The sequence below is a fragment of the Carcharodon carcharias genome, chromosome 3 (assembly GCF_017639515.1).
Source record: "Carcharodon carcharias isolate sCarCar2 chromosome 3, sCarCar2.pri, whole genome shotgun sequence".
NCBI lineage: Eukaryota > Metazoa > Chordata > Chondrichthyes > Lamniformes > Lamnidae > Carcharodon > Carcharodon carcharias.
In genome coordinates, this window is record NC_054469.1 from 53087222 (window position 1) to 53110235 (window position 23014).

At 41.9% G+C, this 23014-nt stretch overlaps 1 protein-coding gene across 8 annotated transcripts in view; it reads left to right on the top strand.

The window, feature by feature from the left end:
* Positions 1-21608, top strand: part of mpp7a (membrane palmitoylated protein 7a) — a 519275-nt gene extending 497667 nt beyond the window's left edge. For all 8 annotated transcript variants that reach the window (XM_041184801.1, XM_041184806.1, XM_041184807.1 and 5 more), the window contains 2 exons: positions 4687-4830; positions 20443-21608. In XM_041184801.1, coding sequence (XP_041040735.1) covers positions 4687-4830; positions 20443-20622 — 324 coding nt within the window. In that variant the 3' untranslated portion in view covers positions 20623-21608. The remainder of the gene's footprint in view (positions 1-4686; positions 4831-20442) is intronic.
* Positions 21609-23014: the final 1406 nt, after the last annotated feature.

Sequence of the window (23014 nt, forward strand, 5' to 3'; positions counted from 1 at the left end):
CCATTCGATTGGAAAATAGAAAATTCCTTTATTCAAAAAGGGAGGGAGACAGAAAACAGAAAATACGGAAAATGTTAGAAGCTATTGTTAAAGTTATTGTTATAGCAGGGCACTTAGAAAAATTCAAGGCAATCAGGAAGAGTCAACATGGTTTTGTGAAAGGGAAATCATGTTTAACCAATTTATTGGAGTTCTTTGAAGCAGTAACATGTGCTATGGATAAAGAAGAACCGGTGGATGTACTGTACTTAGGTTTCCAGAAGGCATTTGATAAAGTGCCACATCAAAGGTTATTGTGGAAAATAAAAGCTCATGGTGTAGGGGGTAACATGTAGGCATGGTTAGAAGATTGGCTAGCTAACAGAAAGCAGAGAGTTGGCATAAATGGGTCTTTTTCTGGTTGGCAGGATGTGACGAGTGGTGTGCCTCAGGGATCAGTGCTGGGGCCTCAACATTTCACAATTTATATAAATGGCTTGGGTGAAGGGACCAAAGGTATGGTTGTTAAATTTGCTGACAACACAAAGATAGGTAGGAAAGTAAGTTGTAAAAAGGACATAAGGAGGCTACAAAGGGACTTAGGTTAAGTGTGTGGGCAAAGATCTGGCAAATGGAGCATAATGTGGGCAAATGTGAAATTGTCCACTTTGGCAGGAAGCATAAAAAAGAAGCATATTATCTAAGTGGTGAGAGATTGCAGAGCTCTGGGATTCAAAGAGATCTGGGTGTCCTCCTTAGGCAGTCCCTTGAGGTCAAGGATGACTAGCTCCCACACTTTAAATGAATTCTCAGGTGACTGTGAAGAGCCCAATGCACGACCTACAGTCCCTGTCACAGGTGGGGGCAGACAGTGGTAGGGGAAACAGGTGGGTAGGGTGACCAGGTTGCCACGCGCTCCTTTCACTGTTGATTCTTGGCTTCAGTTAACCCTTGGTGATGAGAATTGAAGTGTTCAGCTCCTTCTTGGATGCTTTTCTCCACTTCGGGCGGTCTTGGGCAAGGGATTCCCAGATGTCACTGGGAATGTTGCACTTTTTCAAGGAGGCTTTGAGGGTGTCCTTGAAGCACTTCCTCTGACCTCCTGGGGCTCACTTGCCATGTCGAAGCTCCGAGTAGAGCGCTCATTTCGGGAGTCTCGTGTCAAGCATGCAGATGATGTGGCCCACCCAGCGAAGCTGTTTGAGCTTCAAGGTCAATGTTTCGATGATGGGGATGTTGGCCTGAGCGAGAACACTGATGTTGGTGCGCCAATCCTGCCAGTAGATTTGCAGGATCTTGCGAAGGCAGTGCTGGTGGCACTTCTCCAGAGTTTTGAGGTGCCTGCTGTATGTAGTCCACGTCTCTGAGCCATATAGAAGGGCGGGTATCACTACTGCTCTGTAGACCATGAGCTTGGTGCCAGGTTTGAGGCCCTGGTGTTCAAACACTGTCTTCCTCAGGCGGCCAAAGGCTGCGCTGGCACACTGAAGGTGTTGTTGAACCTCGTCGTCGATGTCTGCCCTTGTTGACAATAGACTCCTAAGATATGCAAAATGGTTCACGTTGTCCAAGGCCTCGTCATGGATTTTGATAACCGGCGGCAGTGCGGTGTGGCGAGGACAGGTTGGTGGAGGACCTATGTCTTTACAGATGTTTAGTGTAAGGCCCATGCTCTTGCATGCCTCAGTGAAGGTGTTGACGATGGCTTGGAGCTCTGCCTCTGATTGTGCAGAAAAGCAAGCATCATCTACATACTGTAGTTCGATGACAGAGGATGGGATGACCTTGAAAAGGCCTGCAGGCAGCGGAGGTTGAACAGGTTCCCCTTTGTTCTGTAGTTTAGCTTCAATCCAGCTGGGAGCTTGCTGAGGGTGAGATGGAGCATTGTGACAAGGAAGATCGAGAAGAGCGTCATTGTGATGACGCAGCCTTGCTTGACCCTGATCCGAACGTGGATTGGGTCTGTGGTGGATCCATTGGTGAGAATCACGACTTGCATGTCATCATGGAGCAGGCGGCAACAAACGTGGTGACAAACTTTTGGGGGCAGCCAAAACGTAGGAGGATGCCCCATAATCCTTTGCAATTCACAGTGTCGAAGGCTTTTGAGAGGCCCAAGAAGGCCATGAGCAAGGGTTGGTGCTGTTCCCTGCATTTCTCTTGCAGTTGCCACGTGGTGAAGATCATGTCAGTTGGTGCCCTTTAATGGGCAGAATCCACGTTGCAACTCTGGGAGGAGCTCTTCAGCCACAGTGAGAAGGCAGTTGAGGAGGGTTCTTGCGATAACCTTCCATGTGACTGACAGCAGGAAGATTTCATTATAGTTAGCCCAGTCAGACTTGACACCTTTCTCGAAGATGGTCACAATTAGGGTGTATCTGAGATCTCCTGGTATCCTCTCCTCCTTCCAGATAAAGGAGATGAGGCCATGTGTTCACACCAATCGTGTTTCTCCGCCATGCTTTAGTGCTTCGGCAGGGATTCCATCTACTCCTGATGTCTTGTTGCTCTTTAGCTGCTGAATGGCCTTTTCTACTTCATGCCAGGTTGGGGTTGTACTGAGATGGTGGTGGATAGCATGCTGCCCTAGAGCATGAATCACAAAAGGCTAGTATGCAGGTATAGCAAGTAATTAGGAAAGCTAAAAGAATGTTATCATTTAATGTGAGGGGAATTGATTACAAAAGGTAGGAGGTTATGCTTCAGTTGCACAGGGCATTGGTGAGACCACAGCTGCAGTACTGTTTACAGTACTGTCCTCCTTATTTAATTAAAGATGTTAATGCATTAGAAACAGCGCAGAGAAGGTTTACTAGACTAATACTAAACTAGATAATGGGCGGGTTGTCTTATGAGGAAAGGCTGGTCAGGTTAGGTTTGTATCCGCTAGAGTTTAGAAGAGGAAAGAGGTGACTTGGTCAAAACCTTTAAGATCATGAGGGGTCTTGACAGGGTGGATGTGCAGAGGATGTTTCCACTTGTGGGAGAACCTAGAACCAAGAACCACGGGTCACTGTTTAAAAATAATGGTCACTCATTTAAGACTGAAATAAGGAGAATTTTTTTCTCTGAGGGCCATGAGCCTTTGGAATTCTCTTCCTCAAAAGACAGTAGAAGCAGAGTCTTTGAATATTTTTAAGGCAGACCTGGACAGATTCTTGATTAACAAGGGGGTAAAAGGTTATTGCGGGTAGGCAGGAATGTGGGGTTGGGGTTACAGCCAGATCAGCCATGATCTTATTGAATGGCAGAGCAGGCTTGAGGAGCCGAGTGGCCTACCCCTAATTCGTATGTCTGACAGCTTCAGCATTTTCCTTTCATTACTGTTGAAAAACCTGGGCCATTGTTATACAAAGGTTTATTCAAATCATTCTACATTGCATTAAGTAGCTAACTATAGTAAGCAGTTTAATGCCTGTATCTACATGGTGCAAGGAATGTGGAGAGACAGGAACACCATGACATTACCATCTGGCAGTGGCTCAGAATTGAAACTTTCTGGAATATTGTTTTGACTGAGGAGGGTGACTAGATAAGCACTACCATTGTCGCAGACTAAGCCAGATGCATCCCAGGCCTTACTTCTGGAATGTTACTTAGCCGCTTACGAAGGAAGCTGATAAATTTATGTGTGAAGTCTGACACTGTATTCTCTTTCTTTGACACCAGATGTTTTTGGTAGGAATTAAGGCATACCTCCAAAATGTGGGAGGCAATTACTTCAGAATAGGTTCTGAGTGCATTTGACAGATGCTAAACCCTCAACAACTTGGGATTCATTTTTTTGAGCAATACTTAACCTGAGGATGCTCTGACAACAGTTAGCGCCTGCTTCCTTGAATAGCCTCCTTAAACATTAGTCCTGTGGTAGCACATAATCAGCACTGAGACTATCTACTGTAACCTATCTGCTGCGTGCAATTTTTCATTTACAGCTGGATACTGCTGATGTTAAAGAACAATCTTTTGACTGTGCTGTGTTCTGGGTATTAAAATATTTAGTAAATAATGGTTCAGATGAAAACCCTTTACAAGACCGACCGTGGTTTGATGTAGATGAAGCAGAGAGGGGGTAATATGTGAACTAGTATCAGAAAATGGCCATAAATACTGCTGGATTGTCATAAAAACCCAACTGGCTTACGAACGTAAGAAGTATCCTCTATAGTGATAAAAAAAAAACAAAAACAGAATTACCTGGAAAAACTCAGCAGGTCTGGCAGCATCGGCAGAGAAGAAAAGAGTTGACGTTTCGAGTCCTCATGACCCTTCGACAGAACTTGAGTTCAAGTCCAAGAAAGAGTTGAAATATAAGCTTCTTCTTCTTCTCCGCCGATGCTGCCAGACCTGCTGAGTTTTTCCAGGTAATTCTGTTTTTGTTTTGGATTTCCAGCATCCGCAGTTTTTTGTTTTTATCTTTTTTATGTTTTTTTTCCTCTATAGTGATCCCCATCACCTCCTCTGTGAAACACGGGATGTGCAATAAATGCAGCCTTGCCAACATCATCTACATTGTCAGAATAAATAAACAAAAGTATGTCTGTGAAGCACTATAGTTTTTCGTGAATCACTGAGACAAGACTAAGTCATATAGTTGTATAATTTATTTATTAGTAGCACATTAGATGTAAATTTAATTTTTCAATATGATTTTGCAACCTGATATGCTGAGAAGTAAAACAACGTTACACTATTTAAATGTTTCAGACAATAAAACATCTGAGGACATTGGAATTTAAACCATATGTGATATTCATCAAGCCACCATCACTTGAACGGCTCAGAGAAACCAGAAAGAATGCAAAAATCATTTCAAGCAAAGATGACAAAGGCTCTGCCAAACCATTCACGGTATGTTTTGCAGTTTATATAGACAATAAAACCTTTTCTCATCAAAACTGTTTCAAATGAGTATAAAGTTTTCTTTCACATTTGTGTTTGTTTTGGGTAATTATGGGGTAATGGAAGTGATTCTGCTTTTCATTCTTGGATGACCCAGAATACCTGTCTGGGTCTCCTATTAAACTATCCTTACAATGTATCCATACTCTCAATGTCAAGAGTGTACATCAATGAATGATTTTAAGTTTTTGAAGCTATCTTTATGATGCGGTTGGACTAGTAGCAGACTTACGGCCAGTTTCATGTCTACAGTGGAATGGTTCCCATTAGACTCTTAACAGCCATCCTTTAAGAGACGTCTGCTCAAGTTGTACTAGGACATAATTTCCAGAAGTAAAAGTGTACCTTCGAGCCACTCGCATATCAATTTTCTAATGCTTCAGGGTTTCTTGGACGATAGAAGAATGTAAAATTCTCACTGGTGGAACATGAAACTACTTGAAACAAACAGGCATTCTGTCTTATTTTAGATTAGTAAGGCAATAGATAGTCAGATCTTTCTGGGAAAAAGCAGTAAATTCACAATGCACACCATTATTAATGTGCACATCAACCAGCAAGTTCGGGGGAAGAAGATAGATCACCTTCTCGAGGGCAATTAGGAATGGGCAATAAATGTTGGCCTTGCCACTGATACCTACATCCCATGAGTTAATAAAAAATGTCTCCATAAATTGCTGATTGATTTATAATGCTCCATTGTTTGATTAAAAATGAAACAATTTAATCTGTTGAGATTCATTCCAGCATGTAGTAAATTCTTCTTGGAGATTTTTAGAATGTAATTTTTTTCTAACTTTTTTTTCTTCTTTTCCCCCACCACCAGCAACCACCCCACCCCCTGCTTTTGTTTGATTCTAGTTCACCCTATTTCCTTCTCCATCATTCCTCTCCATTTTTCTCAAGCCTAAATCTCAATGGTTAAGGAAATGATCTGTTGATTCCGTTCACTAAGGTCCCAGATTCCCCATTACCTTTGGCTGTTATCAGCTCTCAATTCCAGAAATTTACAGTGTAAATTATATTTGAGCAGAATGGTGCAGGAAAAGTCTAACCAATGGCTCATGCTGCTGCTCCAGATTTGAGATATAAATTTATTGTTCTAAATCTATGAAAGTGGATCCTGCTGTTAAATGTCAGAATTGAGAAGCTGAATGGCCTACTTCCTATTCAGATTGAGTTTTGTTTGCAAAAGATGGATTTTTTTTTCTTCTTTCATGGGATGTGAGCATCGTTGGCTAGGCCAGCATTTGTTGCCCATCCCTAATTGCCCTTGAGAAGTTGGTGGCAAGCCGCCACCTTGAACCGCTGCAGTCGAAGTATCATAGCTACACCCACAGTCCTGTTAGGAAGGGGAAAATGTCTTAATGTGGGAAGTTGTTTTTCCTACTGTAATTTTGCCAGCAGCATGACAAAACTTTCCCAAAAAGTTTAGAGAGTTTGAATAATTGAACAAATTACATTATCTCTGAAGTGCAGAATCAAACCCAGCCTAGATTCATGGGATGAAAGTCATTCTTGTAGGCAAAGGTCCATTGTGTAATAGATGCAATAGTTTGGCACTCGTCGGCACTAAATTGGCAGTCACAATCAGGAAGATCACTAAGATGAAATGAATGCACCTTAACAGGTACGTTAAAGAATGTTCCTCTGAACATGAAATTGAAGAGTATTGTCTGAAATTTGCAAGGGATATTACTATGTAAAGTTTTCTAATGTCTATTTTTGTTATCCTCACCTGTATTATTATTTTCCACATGTTGTCTTGATATCCAGAGTTATGTGGTTTTCTCGTGAGCAAATATGATGAAAATTCAATACTTGCATGCTATGTCCCTATCCTTTCAATGATTTTGGTGACCTTGCCTTTTCTGTACTTTAAACTTTATAATGTAGTGATAATGCCAGTTTCTTTTTTTCCCAAACTAGCGGACCTCGCTTGACTTTCTCATGGTGAGACAGTTGTATACCCTTTTATAATGACAAGGGGGTCATACCATGTAGAGAATAATATCAAGGCCACTTATAGCAACTGAATAAGTCCAATTGCAGTGCTATTCTTGGGTTTTTGCAAGTGTTTTGGGCATTGTGCATAGTCTGTTCACTATTCAGTGGAAACTGTAAATTTGTCATGTACTTCCCAGCCAGTTTTCTCTCCATGCTATGGGGCTATCTCCAATTCCATGTACTTCCTGATCTTATGCAGTACCATTTGCTGAAAATTGCACAACTAAACTAATATGAAAAATAGCACCATGGAAAATGATGGGAAAACAAGTTATGAGGACACAGAATCCGTAAAAGGATATAGATAGGTTAAGTGAGCAGGCAAAAAATTGACAGATGGAGTATAACACAGGAAAATTTGAAGTTATCCACTTCTGTAGGAATAATAGGAAAGTAAAATATTGTTTAAGTGGAGGGAGATTGCAGAATGCTGCAACACAAAGGGATCTGGGTGCCATCAAATATGGAAAAATTAGTGTGTAGGTACAGCAAATAATTAGGATGTCAAATGGAAAATTGGCCTTTATTGAAAGGTGATGGAGTATAAAAGTAAAGAAGTCTGGCTACAGCTGTAGTGTGTTGATTAGACAATACCTAAAGTACTTTGTATAGTTTTGTTTATTTAAGGAGGGATATATTTGCATTGGAGGCAGGTTCACTAGATTGATTTGTGGGATCAAGGGATTGTGTCTAATGAGGAAAGGTTATGCAGGTTAGGCCTTATACTCATTGAGAGGTTATCTTCTTGAAACATATAAGAGTCTGAGGAGACTTGCCAGTAGATGCCGAGAGAGAATTTCTCGTATGGGGGAATCTGGAACTAGGGGGCAAAGTTTCAGAATAAATAAATAAATCATTTAAGATGGAGATGAGAAGGAATTTCTTCTGAGGGTCGTTCATCTTTGGAATTCTATACCCAGAGAGCTGTGAAGGCTGGGTCATGGAATCTGTTCAAGACTAAAATGGACAGATTTTTGAACTGTAGGGGAGTTCAAGGGTTTAGGTCAGGGGTGTGGAACCCCTGGCTCAGGGGCTGGAAATAGCCCATTGCACTTTTTCATCCAGCCACAGTGAGATTTCGAAATCTGACCCTGCTGCCGCCCCACCCCCCTGCGCATGCTGCACTCTGGGCCAGCCACTGCCATGTCCTGATGCCTCAGCCTCAGCAGCAGTCACCAGAGGCCCAGGCTGTGGGGAGAGCACAAGGCCTAAGATCCAGGAGCGCAGGGCAGGGACAGGAAGCTGCCAGCTGCCGATCAGGTGTTGAAGTGTGAATAACCCGGGGTCGGGGAGAAAGGGAGCAGGACACCCGGCTCCATTGGCGGCTCACTCCCCCTCCCAGATCCATTAGTGCCCCAGGACAGGAGCAGACTGAGGAAGAGGCCCAGGCTCCAGGTCCAGGCACAGCCTCAGACTGGGAGTTGGCCAGAGCCTTGGGTTGTTGAGTCGCTGCCCTGGGCTGGCTTGGGGTGCAACAGAGTGGGAAAGGAGAGGGAAGGGAGAGAGAGAGAAGGGGAAGGGAAAGCAAACAAAAAGTTGGGCTGAATTTCAGGAGTGCTGTGATTGAGACACAGAAGCTGTGCTGCTCATTAAGGAAAAGCAAACTCAGCCATCGCATTAAAACAGTGGGTGAGTTGAATGTTTCTGTGTTCGATTGTTAAAAAAAATAAATTAATTAACTTGGTTTTTATGTTTGTGTAGTCCACAACTGATTTAGCCTATGTGTGAGCAGCCCTTGATAATAATTCCCCACCCCTGGTTTAGGGGAATAGGCAGAGTTGAGGCCACATTCAGATGAACCATGATATTATTGAATGGCAGAGTAGGCGCGAGGGCCTTACAGCCTACTCCTCCTATTTCTTATGTCCTCATGTGGGAGGGATACCGAGTTTATGGTGGAGGCTAGAGCTAGTGGTTTCAGGTTTTCCAGTGTTTAGCTGGGGAAAAATGCAGCTGCATGATGTTGGTCAAGCAAACTGACAACTAAAGAAGATGTAGAGGGATCAAGAGAGGTGGAGAGTAGAGCTGGGTGTTATCAGCATGCATGTGAAAGCTCACCTCCCATGTCTGCAGGTGATGCTGCCAAGGGCCAGCAGGTAGATGGAGAAGAGGAAGGGAACATTTTAGTTGAAACCAGGATGCCAATACAATCTATCACAGTTAAGCTATAGATGGTAATGGCCTGGTTGGTCATTCTGCAGCAAAATATGCAGAAAGGTGGTGATTATTCATCCATTGGAAGAGTCCAAGCGGACAGTGTTGGGATGAGCCAGATGAAGGAACTTAGTGAGGTTAGCTCCCAATGGACAGCTGGCTAGAAATTTTGGCAAGCAAGGAAGATGGGGTATAAAAACAGAAAATTCTGGAAAAACTCAGCAGCTCTGGCAGCATCAGTAGAGAGAGAATCAGAGTTAACATTTCAAGTCTGATATGACTCTTCATCAGAACTGGAGAGAGGAAAAATGAAAAAATGGCTCCAGATTAACACACAGGATGAGGAAGGGAAAGAATTGATTATCTGCTTTAAGACTTCAGCAACAGTTAGACCATACATTAGCTAAGCAACATGGTGGGAGAAGAAACTTTATTTTCTTTGATGAAGAGATCATTCTCAGGCTTGCTTACTGATGTGATAAAGTGCCTTTAAGATAAAGCCAGTTATATCAATTTTATGTATCACAGTCTAGCATTGTATCCATTATTTAATGCCCATCTTTGGCATTGTGATTAGAATTGAGAAAATGCTGCTATCCTTTTGAAGAAAATGGACAGTGTGATTTCCATTTTCAACCAGAAGTAACAGGTCAAAAATACCATTCCTTGGTATCTCTTGGCATTGGTATTGCTCTGTTAATTTGTTCCTTTATTAAAAAACATTGCTGACTGCTTAAAAAAAATAAATTGTCAGTAACCAATGTTTAAAATACATGTACAACACCCACACACAGGCAGGGTTTATAGTAACAGCTTTCTAGAGACACAGGAAATCAGCAGAAATAATCATTCAAGAATTTTTGGATATTATCCATTTTTTATAAACCTTTCAGTGTTGTAACACATTTCTGGCTACCAGTAGGCTTGACCAGTTATGCAAGCAGAGGGGGGAAAAAATGTGAAAATACACTTTTGATGTTAACACCTGGAGTTGTGGGTAATGATGATGTAAATCTGTCTACAGCGATTTGGGAACTCAGGTTATTAAGTAAAAGCTTTTACTACCTTTGTGCAAACAAGAAGTTGAATAAGTGCCATCGTTCTTACTTTGAATGCCGGTTTGCAGCATGCAAACAATACACTAGATTCTCCATTAGCATATTTGTGTTGTGGCAAAATGGAAAAGAGAGGGCTAGTACTGAGAGCTTCCAGCATAATTTTATGTGTACCGGCATTTGGACCTTGTCCGTTTCCTCTTCTATTCACCACACATTCGTCCACCAGGCAGCAGTGTAACATTGAAAGTGATCATGAATTCCTGATGCAGTTGGTATCTTTTTGTTACTGAATTGCCCATGGCTTTGCACATGGAGAGTGGCCATCAAGCATAGTCTTCAGGTGAAGCAAAGTTAGAGGGCAAGCGTTGATTGAATCAGATCATGCAAATGTGGAATTTTAAATTCAATTTTATAAGATATACTTTTTATTCATTCCAAGAAAAGTGGGCATCGTTGACAGGGACTTATGCCCTTCAGAAGGTGGTGGTGAGCTACTTTCTTGAACTATTGCAGCCAGTGTTATACAGGCACATCCACAATGCATTGCTTGAAATTTAAACCAAGCAGCTTGGCCCTGATTGGTCAAAGCTTTGCCCTGAGGAATGAGTCAGTGAATGGCTGTCACTTATTTTGTTTAGCTGAAACAGGTGCAGTATATGTGCTTGTTCTTTCTGTCTGCAAAGCACAGGGCCTTGTGTATTAATATATATAGCTTCCTTTACACGCAAATGTGTCACATTGCGAGCCCAACTGGGAATCTTAAATTGGTTGTCAGTGTAATTCTTAGCTCATTAAGGGTTATTTAACAAATGTTGTCCAAGCGTGGAATCACATCTAACGATAATCATTGTCATCATCGGAGTTCTGATGGCAGTGACCTCATTACATGGTTTCAACCAGTTTTAGTCTCCCAGAAGTTTTGGTTTCCAATCTCAGCTTCAATCTTGGTTTCCTTGGAAACTGGGAGGCTGTGCTTCTACTCTGTTTTCCTTTTCAATTAGGGTCTGTCTCAAAGAGTACAAGCTTTGAGACTATGGATCCGTCACCTAATTGATGTAACTGGAATTTTGGTATATGTGAAGCATTTATTATGTTCTATTTGGTACAATAAAAGCACTAACTCACTCAGTTACAAAAATTATCATCACCCTTCACCAGTGGCATCATGGTATTGTCACTGGACTAATATTCCAGAGACCCAGGGTAATACCCTGGGGACCTGGGTTTGAATCTCACCACGGCAGATGGTGAAATCTGATGACCATGAAACCATTGTCGATTGTTGTTGATTGGCTCACTAACAGGAATCTGCTGGCCTTACCTGGTCTGGCCTGCATGTGACTCCAGACCCACAGGAATGTGGTTGACTCTTAAATGCCCTCTGAACAAGGGCAATTAGGGATGGGCAATAAATGCTGGCCTCTCCAGCGATATCCCATGAATGAATAAAAAATATCAGAATGACATTCCAATTTAAACTTCCTCTCATTTTGCATGTCTTCTCTTCCTCATTTTCTAGTTACCTGGCCTGGCCAAACCAAAATGCCAAAGATCTATTAGCACAGCTTGGTAATTGTTGGAAGATGCACAGGAGAGTCATGCTTCCAACTGCTTTGATTGGACTTTTTCTAAAAAATGCAAAATGTCAGAGAAGTACTTGGGGTGATGACAATCCAAACACACAAAAGTAGATTAAACTTCAAAACATAAATCCAAGAACAGATCTTCAGAAACACCCTGGTGGATTAGAACTGATGTGAAAACTGTAATTTTGTCTTTGAAACATTAATATGTATTTTCATGTCATCAAAAGATCCTACCAATTTTAAGTATTTGGTCAGGATCACTTTGGTTAAATGTGTTAGAATCATGTCTATGTATGAAAAGGATGATCATTTTGAGGGGTGATGGGGGTGCGGTGGTGGGGGGGGGTTTGGGGGGGGGCAGGTGGGTGCGTGGTGGCAAAAGAAAAAATCTTGAAAAAGAAAATCTCTTGTAATACATTAAAAATCCTGGTCCAGATTTTGTGGTAGTAACATCAGCAAAACTGTCAGCTTTTGTCATCACTACTTTTCTGAAAGTGACAGCAGTTGATAAACATTCAGGCTTGGGCTGATCTGTGGCAAGTAAAATTCATGCCACATAAGTGCCGAGCAATAACCACCTCCAACAAGAGAGAATCTAACCATCTCCCTTGACATTCAATGGCATTACCATCGCTGAGTCCCCCACGATCAACATCCTGTGGGTTATGATTAACCAGAAACTGAACAGGACCAGCCATTTAAATAGTGGCTGCAAGAGCAGGTCAGAGGCTGGGAATTCTGTGGCAGGTAACTCATCTGATTCCCCAAAGCCTGTCCACCACCTACAAGGCAAAAGTCAGGAGTGTGATGTAATAATCTCCACTTGCCTGGATGAGCTACAACATTCGACAATCTCGACACCATCCAGGACAAAGCAGGCCACACAGTGGCAAGAGTCTGTACCATCTGCAAGATACGCAGCAGCAGCTCGCCAAAACTTTTTGACAGCTCCTTTCAGACAAGTATCAACACCTCCACTGCCAAGATGAACAAGAGCGACAGATGCATTGGAACGCCATCACCTGCAAGTTCCTTTCCAAATTGCACAGCTTCCTTACCTGGAAATATATTGCATCCCTTCATTACTGAGATATGGCTATAGAAAAATCAAGATTTGAAATTAAACATTGCAGGTATTGTAACATGTAGAAAAGATGGAGTTGGGAAAGTGGAGGAGCTATGCTTATTTGGGATAAAAAATAGCAATAGAAAGAAGGAGATATCAAGACAAAATAGAATCTACATGGATAGAGATAAAATATAATAAAGGATAAATTACATTAATTGGTGTCATCTATAGACCACCATAATAACAGTGGAAGGGAGGAAGAAGAAAAATGCAGGCAAATTATGGAATTGAGTAAAAACATTGAGTAATAATCATGGAGGATTTCAACTACTCTGATATTAAAAGGACAGAAGAGGTAGCTAAACAGGATAAGGGAATGGAATTCCTAACCTCAAGCTAAAATCTCAACAAGGGAAGCAAAACACTGGATGCTGGAAATCTGAAATAAGAATGAGAAAAAGCTGGAGAAACTCAGCAGGTCAGGCAGCATCTGTGGAAAGGAACAGCGTTAATGTTTCAGGTCGATGACCTTTCATCAGAATTAAAGGAAGATAGAAACAAAGGCCAAAATTTTTCCACCGGCGAGTTGGGGGGGGGCCCACTCACCGATGCAAAAATGACACGGGATGGTGTCGGGGGAACCCCCAATGTCATCCCGCCCCATTTAAATATTCAGGAAGGCGGGCGGACAGCGAAATCAGCTGTGTGCCCGCCGACCTGCTAGTGGCCAGTTGAGGCCATTGACAGGATAATTAAAACAATTAAAGGACCTGCGCATCCAACCTTAAGGCTGGCGGGCAGGCCAGGAGCCCCAGCGGGCTTCTGAAAAAACATGAAACCTCATCCACTAGCGGGATGAGGTTTCATGTCTGTTTTAAAAACCTTTAATAAAGTTTCAGTCATATTTATTAACATGTCCCATCTCGTGTGACATTGTCACATGAGGGGGACATGTTAATAATTTTTTATTTTTCTATTTTTTACGTTTATTAAACTTTCAACACTCTCCCTGAGACAGCACTTAGTCTCAGGTAGATATGCGCGAAAGAGTGCACTTTGACAATAGGGGAATTCCCCCTGCACAGGAAGCGCATGATGCTTCCTGTCAGGTGGCCCGCCCACTCAAAATGGCGGCAGAGCCTGTTTCGGCGGCAGAGTTCGGCTTCCCGCTGCCAAACCGCTGGGGCCCGCCTGCCCATCGAGGGCTAAATTCTGCCCATAAGAATTGTTAAGCCAGTGGAAGTGAGGAGGGGGCAGGAAAAATAAAGGAGAAGATCTGTGATAGGGCAGAGGGCAGGAGAGATCAAATAACAAAAGGTTTCATGATGGAACAGCCAAAGAGAGTGGTAATGGGTATAGTAAGGAAACACAGGTTGTGTCCAAATGGGGAATGAATTGCAACATAAAAATCAACTGAATGCAACATGAAGGGATAAAGAAAGAAGCAAACCACATGGTGACCGACCAAGCAAAGCAAAAAAAAAAATTAAAAATACACAAAGAAGTTGATGGAGGCAGAGGTTATGATCTAAAGTTGTTGAACTCAATGTGGTCAGAAGGCTGTAGAGCGCTGTGTCGAAAGGTAAGTTGCTGTTCCTTGAGCTTGCATTGGGTTTCCCTGGAACACTGTAGCAGGCCATGGACAGAAAGGTCAGGTGGGAGCAAGATGGAGCTTGGGGTCATGCTCGTAGACTGAACTGAGGTGTTCTGCACCTTAGTCTGCGTATCGTCTCCCCAATGTAGAGAGGGAGACGGTCACACAATGATATTGTCACTCAACTTGTAATCCAGAGACCCAGGGTAATGCTCTGGGGACCTGGGTTCGAATGTCACAAAGGCAGATGGTGGAATTTGAATTCATTAAAAACCTGGAATTATAAGTCTCATGACGATGAAACCATTGTCAGTTGTCATAAAAATCCATCTGGTTCACTGATGCCCTTTAGGGGAGCCTAGAACATCAATGCAAAAGATAAAGCTGAAGCATTTGTAACAATCTTCAACCAGAAGTACCAAGTGGATGATCCATCTCGGCCTCCTTCAGAGGTCCCCAGCATCACAGATGCCAGTCTTCAGCCAATTCGATTCACTCCATGTGATATAAAGAAATGGCTGAAGACACTGAATACTGCCTGACAATATTCTGGGAATAGTACCGAGGATTTGTGCTCCAGAACTTGCTGCGCCCCTAGCCAGGTTGTTCCAGTACAGCTACAACACTGGCATCTTCCCAGCTATGTGGAAAACTGCCCAGCTTTGTACACAAAAATCATGACAAATCCAACCTGGCCAGTTATTGTCCCATCCGTCTATTTCCGATCATCAGTAAAGTAATGGAAGGGGTCATCAACAGTGCTATCAAGCAGCACTTGCTTGGCAATAACCTGCTCATTGACTCCCAATTTGGGTTCTGCCAGGGTCACAGCTCCTGACCTTATTACAGCCTTGGTTCAAACATGGACAAAAGAGCTGAACTCCCAAGGTGAGCTAAGAGTGACTGACCTTGTTGGAGATCAATCATCTCAGTTCCAGGATATCATTGCAAGTGTTCCTCAGGGTAGCGTACTTGGCCCAACCATCTTTAGCTGCTTCATCAATGACTTCCTTCCATCATAAGGTCAGAAGTGGGGATGTTCGTTGATGATTGCACAATGTTCGGCACCATTCGCAACTCCTCAGATACTGAAGCAGTCCATGTCCAAATGACAATATCCAGGCTTGGGCTGACAAGTGGCAAGTAACATTTGCGCCACACAAATGCCAGGCAATGACCATCTTCAACAAGAGAGAATCTAACCATTGCCCCTTGAATTTCAATGGCATTGCCATCACCGAATCTCCCACTATCAACATTCTAGGGGGTTACCATTGACCAAAAACTGAACTGGACACTGGACTAGCCATATAAACACTGGCTGCAAGAGCAGATCAGAGGCTAGGAATCCTGCAGCGAATATCTCGCCTTCTGAATCCCCAAAGCCTGTCCACCAACTACATGACAGAAGCCAGGAGTATGAGGGAATGCTCTCCATGTGTCTGGATGAGTGCAGCTCCCACAGCACTCAAGAAGCTTGACACCATCCAGGACAAAGCAGTCCATTTGATTGGCACCCCATTCACAAACATTCAGTCTCTCCACCACCGATAAACAGTGGCAACAGTGTGTACCATCTACAAGATGTATTGCAGGAACTCACCAAGGTTCCTTATTCAGCATCTTCCAAACCCTCGACTACTGCTATCTTGAAGGACAAGAGCAGCAGGTACATGGGAACACCACCACCTTTAAGTTTTGTTGCATGCCATTCACCATCATGACTTGCAAATATATCACTGTTCCTTCACTGTTGCTTATTCAAAATCCTGGGGCTTCCTCCTTCACAGTACTATGGGTGTACTTACACCACATGGACTGCAGCGGTTCAAGAAGGCAGCTCACCTTCTCAAGGGCAATTATGGATGCGCAATAAATGCTGGCTGAGCCAGAAATGCCCACGTCCCATGAATTAATAAAAATAAATAAGTATACATGATTATTGAAATAATTTAGTTATACCTGATATAGATATTCTCAGTGGTTTAACCCAGCCCTTCACATAAAATAATACATAATTCTAATATTCAATTAGTAATAGATGGTTTTAAAGCTGAAATCTAGTGCAAGCTATACATATTCCTTTGAAGGGAAAAGCAGAACATCCAAAGTGAATGCACCCTTGATGACAAAGGCAATAAAATTTAAATAATACAGGAAAATTTGGTTTATTTCACATCAGGAACAAAATTTGGTTAATAACCAGAAAGGTTTTGGGCAGGGTTTTTAGGTGGGTAGATGTAATCGGTGGATCCGGGGTGGGCTGGGGAAGGAACCGCCGACCTCGATCAGCTCCCGACCGTGATTTCACCCTGGCTGGCCAGTTAACGTCAGCCAGCGTGAAGCACATAGTGAATTGCTCAGCGCTGCCGGGGTGGGGGGCGGGCGGAGGGCAAGTGCTGACATAGACGTGGGCGAGCACTGAATGAAAGCTCCCTGAAAGGCGGAGAGCTGCCTCGGAGCTGAACACTTTAAAACAGTTAAATGAAGTTTGTAAAGTAAGGGAAAAATGTGCAAGCATCACAATCAGACACCTGAACACATACGTGGTAAAGATGCTGTCCATAGATTTTTATTTTTTAATTTAATAATGGAAACCGCATCCCGCCCTTGGATGAGGTTTCATGAAAAATGCAAAGTCTGCCTAGCCAATTCACCCGTCCACCAACTGTAAGATTGGATGGACCATGAAAAATTGGAGATAATTACAACTTTAATGACCCTAATAGGCCTCTTAATTGTCGGTAGGCACACTTCCGACTTAATGCGCACCCATCGACTGAAATATCTGGCGAGGCATGGGATGATATCGGGACACTCGCCTGACGTCATCTCGCATGATTTTGCATCCGATCAGGCCAGGCAAGCGTCCGCATACCAACCTAAAAATTCTGCCGTAAGGATATTGAAGAAAGGAATTGAAAACATTAATACGAGAGGCAAAGAGATTGCAAGAAAGGTTTAGCAGGCCACATTAAATTTAACTCTAAGACACTTTATAAACATAGAATATGGAAGCCATTTGCCAGGAAAAGTGGTAGACCTATTAAGGAACCAGAGGGAAATCTTGATGTGGTGGTAGAGGACTTGGCAAAAGTAATAAATGAGCATTTTGCATCTCGCTTCACAAAGGAAGTGGATGATGTGAAGGTTACAATAAAAAAGAGGGCAGTTTAGGACAGGATTAGAACAGAGAAAATGTACTAAAGCTATTATCGTTACTGAAAGTTGATAGACGGCTGGTCCATATGGATTAGCATCCTAGGTTGCTGAAAGAAACAAAGATAGAAACAGCAGACGTATTTATCACAATCTTTGAATCTGCAATAAATACAAGAGTTGTGCCAAAGGACTGAGGAGTTGCTAATGTGATGCCACCAAGGGATAAAGAAGGAAACTTCAGACCAGTCAGTTTAACATTGGTGGGGGCATTGTTGAAAACCATTTTCAGGACAGTATAAACCTTCATTTGGAAAGGCATGGGCTAGTCAAGGAGAGGCGAGCTGGATTTGTTGAACCTGAATTGTTTGATTAACTAGATTAAATTCCTTGAGGTAACAGAGAAGGCTGATCATGGTAATGCAGTAGATTTTGTATTTGTGGACTTTAGGAAAGCATTTGTAGAAATGTCACACAGGAGGCTTATTAAGAAAATGAAAGCCCACGGAATTAAGTGAAGGTGGTGGCATGGATACAAAATTGGCTGAGTGACAGGAAGCAAAGGGTGGTGGTGGGTGGATGATTTTCAGACTGGGAGGTGGTTTGCTGTGGTGTTCCCCAAGGATCAGTTTTGGGTCCATTATTCTTTTCAATTTTGATAAGCAACCTAGAATTAGGCAGAGGAAACAGCAAGTTTGCGGATGATATAAAAATTGGCCAAGAAGTAGATAGTTATGGGGATAGTTGTGGACTTCAGAATGACAAAGGCAGGATAATGAAATGGGTAGATGCATGCCGGATGCAGTTCAATGGCAGGGGGGGATGTGAGAAGTGATACACTTTGGAAGGACTAATATGGAACAACAGTATGCTATAAGTAACAGTTTTGAAAAGTGTAGTGGTGTCCATATGCACAAAGCCTTAAAGGTCACATGGCAGCTTGATAAAGTGGTAAAACGACTTATATAAAAACATATGGATTACTTGAGTTATATGATTATTATGTTTGAGGACTGTGTCTTTTGATTTGTAAGAGGGTTATAATTTTGGGACTGTATCTTTAAATTTAGGGTAAATGAAAGGGATTATGTGATCTGTGTTGGAGTCTACTTGCCTGTAAAAACTGGGTAGTAATTAGTAAGGATCAAAGAGAAGCCTCAAAATGTGTTACTGAAAGGGAGGTGACTGATATTTACATTTGAGAACAATCACACTGTTGCTACGTCCACAATCAAAAGATTTTAAGTCTTCTGAAACTTATAAATTTGTTACTGTTATATCAAGATTATAAATAATTGCTGGAACTCTCCTTTTCTAAGATGAAAAGCTATTGTGGCCAGAGATAGTTAATTAACATTTTTACTTGGAGATAGGGCTTACTTGTTTCCCGTTGCCATGGAGAAGGGCATGGGGAAGCCAATTTTGGGATCAAGTTACAAGCTTTCCTATAGAGTCAGAATTATCAGAGATAGAGACAGTTTAGGTCTCGTGTGTTTGCAGCTCACCGAGAATCAAGGGAGCGAAAGAGCTCAATGTTAGCCAGGCCTATACCTTAAGCAGAGCAAATACTAACTTCACTGTTTACCACACACCAATGCAGGCGGGAGCTCGCATTCTTGGAGACAGAGTTCATGAGGGAAAAAGAGGCTGGAAGATTTACCTAGCTTGGAGCTAGAGGAAGAAATCTACAGTGCCCTCAGTGAAAGACAATTAGCCTGGGAGTAGACGTGGAGGAAGTAGTAGTGGGATTTGGCCAGAAGTGTTTAGGGTTTGTGTAAGAAGTTCAGAAAGCAGAGGAAAAAACATTTCCAACAGTTGTGGACCAGGTGAATAAAGCTATTCAAAATCAGGCTTGAGCTGAAAAGTCCTAGACCTAACAAGGCAGCTGTGGAAAAGCTTAGCATTAGTCTCAAGAAAGTGGATAACCTTCAAGAACCTGATAAGTAGCCGAAGACTTTCTAAGGAAGTCATGGGGGAAAAGTGAAGGTTCAGCTGAGGGCTTTAGTCAAAAGTATACGTGGCTGTGTTTCGTTGTGCTTTTCGATATAAGGTATAAGTAATTACATAAGACAGTGTTTATTTAGTAGTATTTGCTTTACTTGATTTATGTATTGTAAAATTCATTTGCTTTAAATCGTGGAATCTTGTGGCCCTGTTCTTTCTGCGGTGTTCGAATTTCTTTTTTAAATATTACCGGTCTCTACAGAGACATTAACAATATAAAAGCAGAGAAATTATGCAAGAACTTTATAAATCATATAGATTTCAGTGGGAACATTGTGGGCATTTCTGGAAATGACAGACAGGAAAGAAGCAAAGGCCTTAGAGAGAATACAGGGTAAATTTACCAGGATCTTACCAGGGATGAGGGACTTCAATTATGAAGAGAGTTGGAAAAGTTAGGACTGTTTCCCTTGGAACAGGGAAGGTTAAGAGGAGTTCTAATAGACATTTTTAAGATGATAGGTTTTGATTAAAATAAACCCTCTGGCCAATGGGTCAATAATTGGAGGCCATGGATTCAAAATCATTGAAAAAAGGTCTGAGGGAGAGCAGGAGAATTTTTTTCTCATTGTGTTGGTGGTATCTGGAATTCTTTACCTGGAAAGGTGGCGGAAACTGATTTCACGAATAAATAAGGTATTTGGACAGGTAGCTGAGGGTGAAGAACTTGCAGAATTATGATCAAAAAGCAGGATGTGGGACCGCTCTTTCAAAGAGCCAGCATAGGCATGATGGGCCAAATGCCCTCCTTCTGTGCTATAAGTTTCTACAATTCTATGTATTCAGCAAGAATTAACACAGGGAGGAATGGAGAGGGGAAAAAAGGGAAGGAAAACGTTTGTTTTGCAATCAATCAGAAACTACTGGTTTTGATGGATCTTCAGTGAATAACCTTTAGTTAAGTATTCAATTTCTGCCATTTATTTGCAGGAAGAAGATCTTCAAGAAATGATCAAATCCGGAGAGCTGATTGAAGCCCAGTGCTCGCATCTCTTTGACAAAACTCTGGTGAATGATGACCTTTCAGTTGCCTACAAAGAGCTAAAAATGACCTTAGATAATCTGGAGAAAAATCCTTTCTGGATCCCAGTCAATTGGCTACATTCATAAAACCACAAAAGGGAATAATAATAATAATAAAAATTTAACTGAACGTTGTTTAGGAGGGTGGTGATCTTGATGGTCATTCCCAGAACGGATGGTGCTTTGAAGTAAAACATTGCCATTTTATTTTGCACTTTTAATGTCCAATAGCAAACCATGTTACTTTTGCTAATTGCAAGCTTCCATCTACCTGAAATGAGCAGTGCTAAAATATTTTCACTACTTGGGGAATAAATGTAGACACTTTCTGGTTTTACTACTGATTGTGACCTTATGAGGTGACAGGGATTTTATTTTTAAAATGCTGAAATATAAGTGTATTTTAGTAAATTGTAGGTGATATTTGTTTTTAAGTAAAAAATATATGGTGTAGGTTGTTAATGAAGAAAATGCAATGTATCCAAACAAGGTGCATTGGTGGTTCTGCCTTAGCATGTCATCAGAACCAGAGGAATTCATGTGTGTCTTGTACAATAAAATGAAATCCAGTGAAATATTATATAAGAAGAGAATTCTTTGGAAAAATGGTGTTTTGCCATGTTGATGATGTGGTTCATAACTGTATTTTAAAAGCTGTTGGTTATTAATGCCTGTCCACAACTTGGTATTAAATCATGCTCAACATTCCATGTAAATTTACCTCACTAATTTGTGCTTATAATGCCACCAGTAGGTGCATTGTAATTATATTTTGCTAGATGAGATGCACATGGATTGTAAATTAGAGTTTTATTATATGTCAAGAATCTCACGGATAAAATAGTTATACTTTGTTGCATCTTTTAATTTTTTAAAAACTTTCCTAGGTATCCCAGATTAATAAATTACCAAACTTAATTTTTCTGTGGTGTTTTTAGTAAAGTGAATGGTTATCTTTATGATATGCCAAGCAGCTTTAAGAAAATGTTACTCAGTTGTAATGTGCAATTTCAAGTGAATTTGATGTACTGCAATATCTACAAATATTAAAATCTTGACTTGCGTTATCTTTATCAGAAGATTTCAGTCCACCTGAGTTCTGTGCTTTCAGTCACTTATGCGCAAGCATCTACTTCAAAAAGAATTACATTTATTTAGGCCCTTGGAATGTTCGAAAGCACTTCACAGCTAATTACACTGAAGCACAATTACGTTTAAAAAATGGCAAACAGTTTGTGCACAGCAAAATTCAAAACCGGCAATAAGATAAATTATCAGCTAATCTGTTGGTTTGGAGATGTATTTTGTACAGGACATCTGGAGGATTCCCAGCTCTTTGAAATTTACCACGGGATCTTGAGTAGGTAGTTTGGGGCTCCAACACTGCAACTATTCTGGGGTCCTGACCCCACTCCAAGGGGGAAGCAGTCACAGATTCCAATTTTCCCAGAGGCCGACCCTAATTGGCTTTAAGCCGGGCTTGGCAGCCAATTAGTGGGAGCAGGTGTGGGAAGAAGATGGGAGGCTGAAAGGGCGGATTTGATTTAAAGACATGATGGCAGCCATTACTTCAGCAATGGCAGCCAGAAGTTAGCAGAAGAGACAGAGGACAGGCATCCATTGCCCCAAAGTTTAGCGATGCCATCCTTGAAGTTATGCTAGAAGCTGTGCGAGAAAGGCCATGGGTCCTACTACCAGAGGATGGCAGGAAAAGACCACCCAACAACAGCAACTTAGATTTATATAGAACCTTTAACATAATAAAACATCGCAAGGCACTTCACAAAAAACGTTATGAAATAAAGGATAACACCAGGCCACGTAAGGAGATGTTAGGTCAGGTGATGAGAAACTTGATCAAAGAAGTAGGAAGGCAGGTAGAGAGGTGTAGGAAGGATATTCCGAGCTGAGGACCTAGGCAACTAAAGGTACAGCCATCAATGAGCGATTCAAATTGGGTTGCACAAGTGGCCAGAATTAGATATCTAGGGAGGATTATACGACTTCAGGAGATTACAAAGATAGGGAGGGGCAAGACCATGGAGAGATTTGGAGACATTCTAGGTGAGCCAACATCTGTACCATCAGTGCTAAAGAAGGATGTACATTTAAATAGTGCCTTTCATGACATCGGAACATCTCAACATGCTTCACAGACAAACAAAAATTAAGGGATTTTTTGAATTGAAAAATTTTGAAACCTGGTGGATCTTACTCTGGATTGAGCGCAGTATCTTTCATTTTTCTGTGCAGTGAGGCTGCTGGCCCTCCAATGTGCAGCCTCCTTTCACCGACAAGGCAGCGGCAAGCCCCGTTCTGGCTGCCATCTGCCTTTGCCACTCATGCACTGCTCACAGTCTCGCCTCTTGTAAATGCCCAGCACCACTAAGAGGGGACCAAGCTCACCACCAGCCCAATTAGGGCATTTAAATTTGCTGATTTCTGTCCTGTGAGCGACACAGAACCTAGAGATTATCCA